The 14,981-nt window shown below is 36.4% G+C and overlaps 1 protein-coding gene across 3 annotated transcripts in view; it reads right to left on the bottom strand.

Annotated features, from left to right (window-relative positions):
- The window catches only part of PRKG1 (protein kinase cGMP-dependent 1), a 1,181,528-nt gene that overhangs the window by 174,051 nt on the left and 992,496 nt on the right, over positions 1-14,981 (bottom strand). For all 3 annotated transcript variants that reach the window (XM_030864960.2, XM_030864959.2, XM_060286056.1), the window contains one exon: positions 14,509-14,603. In XM_030864960.2, coding sequence (XP_030720820.2) covers positions 14,509-14,603 — 95 coding nt within the window. The remainder of the gene's footprint in view (positions 1-14,508; positions 14,604-14,981) is intronic.

Here is a 14,981-nt window from a genome sequence, read left to right as displayed (position 1 = left end):
TCAAAACTACAATGAGATATCACCTCACACCAGTTAGAAGGGGCATCATCAGAAAATCTACAAACAACAAATGTGGGAGAGGGTGTGGAGAAAAGGGAACCTTCTCGCACTGTTGGTGGGAGTGTAAATTGATACAGCCACTATGGAAAACAGTATGGACGTTCCTTAAAAAACTGAAAATGGAATTACCATATGATCCAGAAATCCCACTACTTGGCATATATCCAGAGAAAACCATAATTCAAAAAGACACCTGCACCTCAATGTTCACTGAAGCACTATTTACAATAGCCAGGTCATGGAAGCAACCTAAATGCCCATCAACAGATGAATGGATAAAGAAGATGTGGTACATATATACAATGGAATATTACTCAGCCATAAAAAGGAAAGAAATTGGGTCATTTGTTGAGACGTGGATGGATCTAGAGACTGTCATACAGAGTGAAGTAAGTCAGAAAGAGAAAAACAAATATCATATATTAACACATATATGTGGAACATAGAAAAATAGTACAGATGAACCGGTTTGCGGGGCAGAAATTGAGACACAGATGTAGAGAACAAATGTATGGACACCAAGGGGGAAAAGCCGTGGTGGGGGTGGGGGTGGGGTGTGATGAATTGGGCGATTGGAATTGACATGTATACACTGATGTGTATAAAACTGATGACTAATAAGAACCTGCTGTATAAAAAAATAAATAAAATTCAAAAATGAAAAGGCAGTCTACTGAATAGGAGAAGATGTTCGTAAATGATATATCTAATGTGTTAATATCCAAAATATTCTAAGAACTCATACAACTCAACATCAAAAAAAACCAATTCAACTAAAACATGGTCAGAGGACCTGAATAGACATTTTCTCCAAAGAGGACATATAGATGGCCAAAAGACACATGAACAGATGTTCAACATCACTAATCATCAGGGAAATGCAAATGAAAACCACAAGTGAACATCTCATACCTACAAAAATGGTAATCATTAAAAGACAAGAAATAAGTGTTCATGAGGATGTGGAAAAAATGGAACTCTCATGTTCTGTTGGGAATGTAAATTGGTAAAATCATTGTGGAAAACAGTATGGAGGTTCCTCAAAAACTTAAAAATAGAAAAAAAAAAGAAAAAAAAAGTGGAACTGCCATATGATCCAGCAATTTCATTTCTGGGTATTTACCTAAAGAAAACAAAAACACTAATTGAAAAGATATATGAACCCCAGTGTTCACTGCAGCATTATTTACAGTAGCCAAGATATGGAAGCAACCTGTGTCCTTCGATAGATGAATGGACAAAGAAGATGTGGTATATACATAAAATGGAATATTACTCAGACATAAAAAGAATGAAATTTTGCCATTTGCAACAACATGGATGAATCTGAGGGTATTAGGCTAAGTGAAGTAAGTCAGAGAGAGATTGACAAATACCATATGATCTTACTTACGTGTGGAATCTAAAAACAATACAAACAAACAAACAAAACAAAAACAGACTCATAGATACAGAGAACAAATGGGTAGTTGCCAGAGGAGAGGGGAGTGGGAGGTGAAATAGGTTAAGGGAGTTAAGAGGTACAAACCTCCAGCTATAAAATAAATAATCCATAGAGATATAATATACAGCATAAGGAATATAGTTAATAATATTGTAATAAGTTTCTATGGGGACAAATGGTTACTAGACTTACTGTGGTGATCATTTCAGAATGTATGCAAATGTCAAATCACTGTTTAGTACCCCTAAAACTAAAATACTAGTATGGTACATCAACTATGTTTCAACTTAAAAAAGTATACATGTCTTTTTACCCTACCACCCCATCTCCCTTATCCTGCTCCCTTAAAGAATGGTCTAGAAGGGGATGCTTATGCTCCAGGTGGGCACATTCCCCTGACCCTGAAGACTCCTTTTCCTTTGGAAAGAGGTATAGCAGAGAAAGACCAGAATGGGAACAGCTAAAGCTCAGGACAGAGTAAGGATCCTATTTGCCTGGCCAGTGTTGTGGTGTTTGTGATATATTAGGATATGATGAATGAAAAAACAAATCCAATAGCATAAGTTACAGGTAAAGAAAAGATCTGAATTATGGTAGGAAAATGGATAAAAGAGATAAAGGAATAAGTGTGAGAAATATTGTGGAAAAATAGTCCATAAAACTTGGTGTCAGAATATGAAGGGAGAGCTATGTCATGTCAAGGAGGTGGGGTGGGGCTTGCAGAGGTTGTCTTTAACTTTCACACCTGGGTGACTAGGGAAATGCAGCATTCTTAACAGAGTAACTTGTTTGAAGGGAAAATAATACATTTGAGATAAAGAAAGAAAAAAGCTAGTCAAGACTGCCCTGTCATAGTATTTGCCTATAAGTGTATCCAACTCTGTTCTTAGCAGAGACCCAGAGATCCATGATCCACTCTCTGAATATTGAAATGAATAATAAAATCTATAAATATAAAATATCTCATCAATCACTTAAAGTTATTTCCCATTTCCACAAACATATAGTCTTGCTACTTTAAATAAAATCATTTGGCTAAGCAACTCTTTTCAGGATATTTAGACATTGCTAGAAGGAGAAACTGTAAGACATATTCCAATTCTTACTCACTCTACTTTAGCAAATGGAAAATTAATGAAATTTGTTGTGGCTGGTGACAGAATAATTTATCCAGTCTTCTTTTGAATAAAAATACCAGTTAAAATGGAAATTAATAAAAATAAATATGGTCTGTTGTAGTCTCATGTGTGTGACATCTGGCTTATCCTCAGAGCTCATGAGGTGCACATAGTGAGGGAAGGCATACGCTACCACATAGTAGTATATGGATTGTGGATGTAGGAAGTTAAGAGAGATACAAAATATCAATTGCTTATAGTAAGTAGCAAAGGTTCTAAAACCCATTATTTTCTATCATTTCAATTTCTGATTATTCTGGGGTAGGTTTAAAAATAAAGAAACATACTTTTTATTTCCCCCCATATATTAAGAAAAATATGATATTAAAAGTTCATAATTTTAAAATTCACAAATTTAAAAGTTAACATCAGGCACATGTTTTACAATTCTTGACTATTTGTGTTTGGTAACACAAATTCAAAAGCCTGAAAGTAAAAAAAAAAAAAAAAATTCATTTCTCCAGGATAGCAAATCCATGTTTCTAAGGGAAAAAAATACATATGGATGGGGGCGGTAGAAAACCGTTATTCTTGTTAAGGAATGTTTGTGGAAAATGTTGCTTTCAAACCAACATGTTTCCCCATATGGGGAGCAGGTTTGCAGCAAAAATGTTGTTAAGTAGACAGTGAGAGAGGCAGTCAGCCATCTGGGTAGCAGGCAACTGTCGTCTACTGATGCCGAGGGCGTCACTAAGCTCAAACACTCAGGAATATTCTAGAAAACAGGCGGGCAGCCATTACACCTTATAGGATAAACTCTTAATACCCACAGACCTGTGTTGTGGGATAGTTTTAGAAATGGTTCTACAAGCCACTTAAAGGGAAAAGGGTGATGGATAGGTCCATTTGCTCTAAAATCATTTCAATTGGCAATGGAAAACTAGAGCTTTCCGCCAAGATGAAACCGCAAGTATTTTTATGCTAAGTGAGCCTCAGTCATCTAAATCATGGGGATTGGTAGAGGACAAATGTCTTGAGTGTCTCAGGAGAGTATGAACTATGAGAAAATAGAAAAAAAAAAGCAGCTATATGCTTTTCTCCTGGGTACTGTTGTTATACCTAATCTGGATAGGAAAGGGCAACAGTAATAAAATTAAACTCCCAAGCACTGAGAACTCCCTAGGATGTCCATTCTGTTCCCACCTGGTCACTGTTGCATGTAACTGCAGTATGGTCAACTGAAAAGGCAATATATCATGGGACCAAAGGGACTTGAGTTTGAATCCTAGCTTCCTGCTGACTAGCTCTCTGACTTTGTGCACGTCACTTAACCTGAGCCTCAGTTTTCCCACATGCAGAATGGGGCTAATAATGATTGCTGTGAGTATGAAACAGAATAACGTAGGTAAGAGTATTGGCACAGTATCTTGGAGGGCAGGAAATCAGTCTTATTTACCTTTAAATACCTCAGCATCAAACAGTAAATGATACATTTTTGATAAGAGTGACTAGACAAATTTAAGACAGCAACATTAAAGTGCATGCTGTTTAAATTTAAAATCTTGTAGCATAACGAACTGTAGTTGCATATAGGCATACTGGTTTAACTGTCTTAATAAATAGTTTACCTTACATTTCCTAATGTGGAATGTGAGGATCACTACTGCTTCAGATGACTTTAAGCAGTACAATAATAAACACTTTATGTAAAATATATACTTTATTTTGTATATTATTTCTTTATTTAGTATTAAACTTATTTACCTAGATGTATAAATCCATATTTTCAATGACTATTGTTCAGAAAATGGCAGAAGTAGAGAATTAACTCAACAGCTTGGAAACACCCATTTCCTCTTGGAGAAGGCAAGGGTCTTTCCTCTTCCCTAGGTAAAAGCTGATCTGCTTTCTGTCACAATAGATTAGTTGGCATTTTCTAGATTTTATATAAATGGAAGCACACAGTATGTACTCTTTTTTTATCTGGTTTATTTCACTCATCACAATTACTTTGATATGCCTCTATGTTGTTGAATGTCAATACTTCGCTGTTTTTATTGATCAAAAGTACTTCAGTGTATGACTATATGATGATTTGTTTATCCATTCATCTGTTGACACACATTTGGGTTGTTTCAAGTGTGGGGATATTACAAATAAAGCTGTCATGAACATTTGTGGACAAGTCTTTTCATGGATATAAGCTTTCAGGTTTCATATAAATAGCTAGGAATGGGATGGATGAATAATGTGGCAGGTAATAGGTTTAACTTTTTAAGAAGCTGCAAAACTGTTTTCAAAAGTGTTGGTTCCATTTTCGTCACTGCCCTCCCAGCAGTATACGAAAGTTCTACTTGTTCCACATCCTCTCCACCATCTTCTAAATTTTAGCCATTCCAATGTACATTGTGGCTTTAATTTGTATTACCCTAAGGACAAATCGTGGTGAGCAGATGTTCATGTGCTTATTTGTGGTCAGTTTCTCTTTACTGATGAAATGTCTCTCCAAATCATTTGCCTATTTAAAAATTGGGTTGTTTCCTAATTATTGAGATTTGAGATTTCTTTATATAGTCTGCAATTAAGCCTTTTTTGTATATGTGATTTGCAAATATTTTCTCTCAGTCTGTGAAGAAAACATATTTTATTTTCATACTCCTGATAGTGTTTTTGAAAGAACAGAATTTTATAATTTTAATGAAGTATATTTTTTTCTTTTATGGATTACATTTAGGTAGTGTGTGTGTATGTGTACATATGTGTGTGTGTATACATATATATATATATATATACACACATATATATTCTTTGCCTAACCAAAGTTCACAAAATTTATCTCCTATATTTTTTTCCTAAAGATTTTATACTTATGGTTTCACATTGAGGTCTATGATAAATTTTAAGTTAATTTTTGTATATCGTGCAAGGTATAGATCCAAGTTTTAAAAAAAATTTAATGGATGTTTAGTTGTTTCAGCATCATTTATGGAAAATGGTGAACTGAACTGTCTTTGAACTGCCGTTGAGAATCAATTGACAAATGCTATGGACTGAACTGTGTGCCCCACTACCACCGATGCGTATGATGCAGCCCTACTCCCCAGTATGATGGTATTTAGAGATGGAGCCTTTGGGAGATACCTAGGTTTAGATGGGGTCATAAGTGTGGGATGGAGCCTTTGGGAGATAACTAGGTTTAGATGGGGCCATAAGGGTGGGGCCCTTATGATGGAATTAGTGCCCTTATAAGAAGTGACACCAGAAAGCTTGCACTCTCTCTCTCCATGTGCTCATGCTGAGGAATGGCCATGTGAGCACACAGCAAGAAAGCAGCCATATGCAAGCCATGAAGTGAGTCCTCACCAGAACCCAACCATGTAGGCACCCTGATCTCAGACTTCCAACCTCCACAACTGTGAGAAAATAAGCTTCTGTTGTTGAAGCCACCCACTGTATGATATTTTGTTATGGCAGCCCAAGCTGACTAAGCCAGCAATATATGTGTGGTTGATTTTGGAACTCTTTATTCTGTTCCTCAGATCCGTTTGCCTATGTTGACATCAATACCACACTGCCTTAAGTATTGTGGCTTTAAAATAAGTCTCAAGGTCTAGTAGGTTTAATCTTTTAAATTTCTTCTTTTCAAAATTCTTTTGACTACTCTAGGTCCCTTAAGTTTCCATATGAATTTTAAAATCAATTTCTACAAAAAAGCTTGCTGGGATTTTGACTGGGATTTCACTGGATGTGTAGATCAATTGAGGAGAACAATATTGAGTCTTATGATGCATGAAAATGTTGTAACAAATAGAGTATATCTCAAAATTTCTCTTGGAAATGTTTTATAGCTTTCAGTATACAGGTTTTATTTATCTTTTGTCAAATTTATCTCCAATTACTTCATAATTTTAAAGCTATTATAAATGGTACTTTTTCAATTTTTGATTGTTTGTTGCTTGATTAAATTATGGATACCTATATAATTATTTATTGACATATTTGAACATGGCCCTGGGAAGGGGTGGTGAACTTGAAGCCCCTTAAATACTACTTGAAATGTCCTGGAACATGGGTTGAGACAACTATCACATAGCATATTTTCTGAAAGATCTCCCACTCCCATTTCATTGTATGAATGAGGAATGAGAACAATGTGAAGCCAAATACAGCTGGAAATGCTTGTTTCATGTGGATACAGTCTCAATCAGAATACATTAGTAAATGTTACCTTCAAAGATAATTTTTGGATATTCAGATGGTTTTAAAACATTTTTTTCACTCATCACAAGTGATTAGTGTAATGACAATGAATCTAATTAAAATCTTTGTTGCCTGTCCAAAGTATACTTAATAGCAAGTAATTTTTCTTCTATACTGTATGAAGGAAGAATTAAGAAGCAATCATTTAGACTTAGAAAGAATAAAAATGACAGACACAAAATACTAGCCAAGTTCATTAACAAGGAAATTAGCTTCAAATGAAATATTTTTATATCTGTTTTTGAAGAGATTTTCAAATTTACATTACATTTTCTTATCTTACGGCACCTGAAGGAAATTATCTGTCTGAATGACCCATGTTGGAGAATAACAATGAGGAACTGAATTGTTTTGTAAGTAGCTCAATTTCTACCACTGAAATGATCTTGTATTTAAGACAGCAGGGATAAAGAAAATATTTTATGGAAAAATACTAAGACTCTGTGATGTTCCCCAACCATCTACAAAAATCTGATCCCTTTTATATAAACAATCATTCAGGTAAGCAGGCCCAAAGCCTTCCTCCAGAAGAGAAGTCCTCTCTTATAACTCCTCTTGCATTTAACAGATTGTTTTTTAAAGACAACCAATTTCCTAATGTATTTAAAACTAATGTATCTTGGGTTACTGATCAGTTACTGACAATTATAAAAGCTAAATCAACTTCTAGTGATATATCTGAGTCTACAGTGCACACTAAAACATTAACAAGATTATCAAGTAAATTCAAACAACAACAAAAATTGTTTTCTACAGCTAACTTTACATTCCAGGTAAAGGTATTCTTTGGAGAAGTCCAGAGAGCATGTGCTCAAATTTTGTTGATTAAATTAAATTCAGTGTGTGTGTGTGTGTGTGTGTGTGTGTGTGTGTGTGTGTGTGTGTAGGCTAGGCCAGAGGTGTTCTCATACTACTATCTGTAATTTAGGATGTGTGTGTAGGAGGGAGTTGTGAATATGTGGGGGGGGGATGTATAATTATATTTTGTATGCAATATAGCTTCTTCAAAACAAAGATATGATTTCCATAAATCTTCTGATGAGTTCCTTGACATCAGAGCTCAATTAGGCATTGTAGCCTGGACATCTTTATGTTAAGAGAGGAGAGAATATGTCCATATCATAAGTGCCTACAGAACAACAGGTCAGCTTCTACATGCCTACACATTTGGGTTCTGTGCTGTGCTGGACTCCCAGGTTCTTACATCGCAGTTGGGGCTTGTTGTGAGTTTAGTTATTCATCCATGCCAGGAGGAACTGTAATCATAAAAGATGATTCAAATGGCAAATGCCTAATAGCAAAATACCTCATCAGGATTATGATGACATAAAAAATATCTTAGTATGACTAGAATATAGATCACGAAGGAGGCACATGGGTGATGAGACTGCAGTAGTAATATGGGAACATCTCACAACAAGGAGTGCCACAGACAGCCTTTGAGAAGGAAAATGATCTGAGGCTGGTTGTTTCAGAGACAGTTATGGATTGAATTGTGTCCCCTCAAAAGCTACGTCAACATCCTAAGCCCCCAGACCCGTGAATGTGACCTTATTTGGAAATAGGTCTTTGCAGACATAATTGAGTTAAGATGATGTTATACTGGAATAGGGTAGGCCCTAAATGCAATGACTGGTATCCTTACAAGGAGAGAGAGATTTTGATACAGAGACACAAACAGAGGGGAGACAGTCATGTGAAGAAGGAGACAGAAATTGGAATGATGAAGCTACCAGCCAAACCTATCAAGGATTGCTGGCAGCCTCCAGAAGCCAGGAGAGAGACATAGGACAGATTCTTCCCTAGAGCTTTCAGAGGACACATGGCCACGGTGACACCCTGAGTTTGAACTTCTAGTCTGCAGAGTTATTTCACAATAATTTCTGTTGTTTTAAGACACTCAGTTTGTGATAATTTATCATGGCCACCTAGAAACTAATACCATGAACTTATCATAGTGTGTGGAATGGGTGAGAGGTGAGCAAGACTGGACACAGAATGACCAATTAGAAGGACCAACAGTGAAATCCAGAAGACAGAGCATTAATCAGAACTAATCAGAACAGTGGCAGTGAGAATGGCAAGACATAGGCGATGCTGAGAGTTATTTAGAAGGTAGAATCCATAGGATTAGTTATCAGCAATTAGGGAATTTTAGGAAAGAAAAGACTCAGATAATTTCCAAATGTCTGGTTTGAGAAACATTTAGTGCCATAGGGATCACTTGAAAGGAAGACACTTGGCTGGGGGTAGAGAGAAAAATAAATTTAGCTTTGTCTTAGTGCCATTTGAAGTAACTAAGTGATGTGTAAGTGGACTTGCCTAACAGGAAACTGGGTCTGGAATTCAGGAAAAAGTTTTGGGACGACATATAGATATAATAATGATGCTATGACACTTCATGATTCTCCCATAATGTCATTTAGCACTCTTTATTTTAATTTCCTGTTTATCTGTAAATCCTCAGCAAGGAAGCAAGCTGAGACCAGAGAATTGAGGGAACTACTTCTTTTGAGAACACTGCTCTCCTCAACAGACCAACCTCAGATGTCCCTACTTGTCCCATCTTATGGATGAAGGAGGGATACTAATAAAGCAATTCTAGCTCTTCCCGGTCAGTTGTGTAAAAAGAAGCTGGCCCTAAGTACTGACAGATTTTGGGCTTTGGACCTTAGCCATAAATCCAGGACAACAGGGAAAAAATCCCACTAGACATTCTGTTACATTTTACATAGATAATCCATTATAATCCTCATAAGAATAATCTTCACTAAAACCATATTAATTATAATCCTCACTACAAAAGACAAAGAAACAAAAGAAGAAAAACCCTAAAAGTCTCAGGTGCAAGAAATAGAGAGGAGTCCTAAGGTTAGAGAAATGAGCTGGAGCTTGGCAGGAGAGCTCATGAAGGGCGGGTGAACAAGTCCTGCTATGACCCTATCAAGACAGCAGCTGGCCTGTCCCTAGGTTCTTCAGAACTTTTTTTTTTTTTTTTTTTTTTTTAACGTAGGGGCAGGACAGGAGTAAAGACACAGAATGTAGAGCATGGACTTGAGGGGACGGGGGGGGGGAAGGGCAAGCTGGGACGAAGTGAGAGAGTGGCATGGACTTATATATACTACCAAGTGTAAAACAGATAGCTAGTGGGAAGCAGCCGCATAGCACAGGGAGATCAGCTAGGTGCTTTGTGCCCACCTAGAGGGGTGGGATAGGAAGGGTGGGAGGGAGACACAAGAGGGAGGGGATTGAATTGTGTCCTCTATACATATATGTATAGCTGATTCACTTTGTTATAAAGCAGAAACTAACACACCATTGTAAAGCAGTTATACTCAAAAAAAGATGTTAAAAAAAAAAAAAAAAGCAGCTGGGACGGAGCCGTTTATAAGTCCTAGAGTATTTCTTCACACAAAACACAAGTTTTGGAAATAACTCTCTATATTGTCCCAGGTAAGCATCACAGAGGTTTTCCCTGAGAGAAACAGAAACCCAAGCCTTGCAACTGAGATCTGAATTCTTTCTTTCCTATCTTTATGGTACAGGGACAGGATGGTGATAGTGGGAGGGACAGAAAGTACTTGGGGAGGATAAAAAAGAGGCTTGAATTGTATCTATAATATTTGATTTCCAAATAAATAAATGAGTATTAATAAGATTCAAATATTGCAACATATTAAAATGTTGTATCCAGTATTTGTTATATGATTTTATGTGCTATCATTTTACTAATTAAAAAAAATAAACAGGTTAAAAAATGTTAATTAACTTGCCCAGATCACAGTCCATGAGAGGAGAAACTATGGAAATATAGACTTCTAATACCAAACTCTGTTAAACTGACTCGGCTTATTCATTTTTGCATTAACAAGGAAGGGCCTAACATGTGGCCATGGTGTTCAGAATGATAGACAACAGCTGGGATAATTCCTGGAGGGAGGGGCCCTGCTGACAGAGGTCTGCTATCAAATGCCACCATTCAACAGGGTGGCCCAGGGCTGCATTTGGCACGTGACCTAAGGAAACTTAGAGATCATCTACTTCAACTGGGTCAGTTTACAAATTCAGTAACAGACCCAGAGAGATTAACTGGCTGGTTTAGTGAGTGGATAATTCAAAATTTAATGCTATGTCAATTATACCAGGTGCTCTAAACTGTAGTCAATAAGTAGCAGAACAGTCTTGGGAATGGGAATGATGATGATGATAGATAAAAATAAACATGATGGTGGTGGTGATGATAGCAGCTAACGTTTTTGAGCACTAATCTAAATTCTAGGTACTCGCCTGAATGCTTTGTAAGTATCCCCTTGATTATTCCTCACAACAGCCCAAAAAGTTAGGTACAATCATCATCTCCATTCAGATCAAAGGAGAGCCTCTCAGGGGCTCATAATCTGTAAATTACAGAGTAGATCCCAACCTAGGCAGTCTGACTTCTGTGCTGGAACTCTTAACCATATGCTGTGCTAAAGACTCAAACATTAGGGGAAGGGGGAGGGAGCAAGTGGGAGCTCAATCCCATCTCTCTCAGGTTCAACTTGGGCTTATATATTTCCCATTACTACAGATGCGAGGTGTGTATTTGGCTTAGAATTTGACATTATCTGACGCCAATATGAATCCTACATGGTGTCAAGTCAGGTAGAGCTCTTGAAGAAATGGTATGTTAGAGTGTAGATGGATTGACTCATGAATTATTGGATTAAACCTGAAGTAAATTCCCTAAACACAACTTTAGTTTTCCTGTATATAAAGGAGTACTTCTGAAAAGAGTAAAACATTTTGCCCTCTCTCTGGTGTGGAAAAACCATTATCACAGCAAAAAAAGAATGTTTAAGCCAACAATACTGAATAATTCGTTTCATGTCAACCAAAAAAATTGAAAGCAATAAATAAACCAAATTTTTCTAGTAATGAGATGCTATTGGTTAGTGAATGTTAATAATGTAGATTATAGGACAGTTAGATTTATGACTACCATCTCCTTCCAACAAGGAAATGAATCTTGTTAATTCTAGAGGCAGAACTACATAGTGGAGTTCTGGAGTTTGGTTACTGAGGTCACATTTCAGCTGTCATTCAATTATATACTGTGTGTGTTTAATCAATACTAGTATTACGCACCCTCAAATTTAAAAAGAATGGTCAAGGATTGATTTCAATATTATCAATCTGTCAATATTTTAATGATCTGCTGAACATCCTCAGGAAAATAAAACAAAAATTCCCAGTACATATAAATTTTATTTGTGAGAAAACAACAATCTGAAATGCCGTGTTATGTCCACACAGAGAATGCTGACTATAAAATTTGTCTTCCAAGGATAAAAATCGTAAGGTCCAAAGAAGCATAGCTATTATTACTCACAAGGATATACATGGTTGCTCAAAAGACTTTATATCCTACAGCTACATACATTTTTAAGTTATTTGTAGGGAAACAAGTGAAACAAATCAATCTGATTTGTGAAAGGTCAGAATTTCTTGTGTGAAACATTGAAATTCAAAGAAAAGATCAAAAAAAGAACACAGAGACACACAGTGAAAAACAGGTTAGTGACTAGAACAGCAAAACATTAAAATGTCAAAAAATAATCAAAACAAGCAAATAACAAGGCTAAAACTAACAGGCTTCCTTTGTTGGAATCTAGTTACAGAGTTTTAAAGAGGCACATCTATTGATATAAATCACAAAATGGCAGCTCACAGGTAAAATCGTGTGCAGAAGTGTTTTCTAGCAGAGCTTTTTTTTTTTTAAATCAAGTTACAAAATCACATATCTTTTTCAGAACCCAGTTTTTTCTGTGTTTCTTAAAAAAAAAAAAAAAACAGCATAGCAATGAGCTGTAGCTCAGTAATTGATGTGCTTAATTGTATAAGTCTTTCTAGTTTGCCACCAGTTTTACTCACCTTATTTTTACTCATTGACATTGGGTTGGCCAAGAAGTTCTTTTGGGTTTTTCTGTAACGTTATGGAAAAACCTGAACATTCTGGCCAACCCAATACATTACCAGCCTGCCCCCTGTAGTCAGGTGAGTTCATAAGCCCTTATGCACCATCAAACTAACTCAAGTCATGAAAGTGATCAATTGCAAGATTGGGGATAATCAGGGAGCTTCATTTGTTCACTCACTCATTTGTTCATTCAACAAATACACGTTGATTTCAAAAGTGCCAGATACTGAGCTCAAATCAGCATATAAGTATTTGGGATTTCTTTGCATCAAGATAATAGGCAGACATAGATCTGGATGTGTACCAAGATGTATGTGATAGAGCTGAGGATAAAACAATGGTGAATTTTAGGAAATGAAATAAGAAATTCTAAAAAGTGCTAACAATTCGCTAATAATTGCAAGGGTCTCAAAGGATGGGGATTCTAAAGAAGGAAGGGTGGTCAACAGTGCTGAGCAGTGATGTTAAATGAAGACAGAAAAGAAAGACAATTCTATGATGTAAGTAGCAAATCCCTGGTGATGTTTAAGAGGGCACACATAGAGTAGGCTGATAAAGCCAGGTTGAGTGGTGAGAAGATAAGCATAAAGGGCATGAGAAAGAGGGATGGAGGGAGGTTGGGGGGTAGGTATGATGGAAAATGGTGAGGGTGGGGTGAAGAGAAGGCCAGTGAAGAGGACTGAATATGTGCAAAAGAGAGATTTGGCACCAGACAGTCCACAAGAATAACCATATGCTAGAATGAATTCAATCTAGATGTAATACCATTAACTTAAATTTTGATATCAGAGCAAAATTTAGTAACTTTTCTATAAACCATATCCCCAAGTTCACTTCCTGGGACACATTCTGGGAAGGTGTTTTCACTCTAAACCTTTCTTTAGTTAGCACCAAAATTCACTGACAATAAGCTACAAAAGAAAATCTGTCAATTCTCAATTACGTTTTATTTTCTGGTGTTCCACTTGTGATCTCAATCAGAAATGACTGAAATGTTTCTGGTTCTTAGGCTCTGCTGGAAATGACATTTTCCACAGAGGCATCTAATCTTGGACCAATGAAATCAGGTGATGTTATTCTCCAGAATCCTCTACATATATAATAATCAAGAGAGAAAGATTAAAGTACAAATGGTATGTAAAATGCCTTTTGAGCTCACCCACAGCGAAGCTGGATGTGATTTACCTTCACCTGCACCTCATCTTCCACCTCCACTACCGTAGCTAGTGATGAAAACCGCCACCCAGAGGTGAATCCCAGAAAGGCTTCATTGCCTTTTGATGTATTGTTTGTACAATCAGGTTTGGAGACGTCAAAATTCTCAGCCAATCATCTTCCTATGATTCCGAGTAAAACTGTCGTACAAAATAAACTTAGGAGAGACTTCTCCCTCTCTTTTAGAGTCTTTGTAGAGATTACAATTAAGGAGAATTTTTCCTATTGATATAAAATTATATAAAATGATTGATTACAGATGTTAACCGCTCAATTCCACAGCCTACCCAAATAGATTCTAAGTCCAGCTGGAAATAAATAAAATTGATCGTCAAGGGTCTGTGTCGGACGGTAGAATAAGCACTAAACACCCTATTGTGCTAGAAGCTTAATATGTAAGACAAATTTATGTAGCATTCAACCAAAATCTTTGTAACATGTGATCTACTTACCCCTGCAAGGCTTTCTCTCCAAACCAATCTCCTTTTCCTAAGGTTCTAAGAAAGACTGGGTCTTCACTTGGCGAGTCTTCACGAGTGACATTTACCTAGAAAGAGAAACAATGGAAGCCTGTATCCACGGCATACACACTGGATGATCAAATAAACACTGGTTAAAGATGTTCGTTCCATTTCTTTTTTTTTTTTTTAAAACTTATTTTCATGAAGAGAAAAAGTACATTACCACTAAAGGGGACAAAGAATAATATCGCAACTTCACATGCACCCCAAGAAGTAATCAACATGTATTTTGTTATGCTTTCAAGTTGTTGTCAAGAAATATTATTCAGAAATTTGAATTTCACTCAAATCTTCACTATTCCCACTTCCAACTTTCTATGAGGCAATCACTATGATGGATTTAGTAGTGTTCCTCCAGTCTTTTTTTATGTGTTTATATGCATGTGTTTTAAAAATATATGAAT

This window comes from Globicephala melas, chromosome 16 (genome assembly GCF_963455315.2).
Source record: "Globicephala melas chromosome 16, mGloMel1.2, whole genome shotgun sequence".
NCBI lineage: Eukaryota > Metazoa > Chordata > Mammalia > Artiodactyla > Delphinidae > Globicephala > Globicephala melas.
The sequence above is the reverse complement of the archived record's forward strand: the minus strand, read 5'-3'. Positions and strand labels throughout refer to the sequence as shown.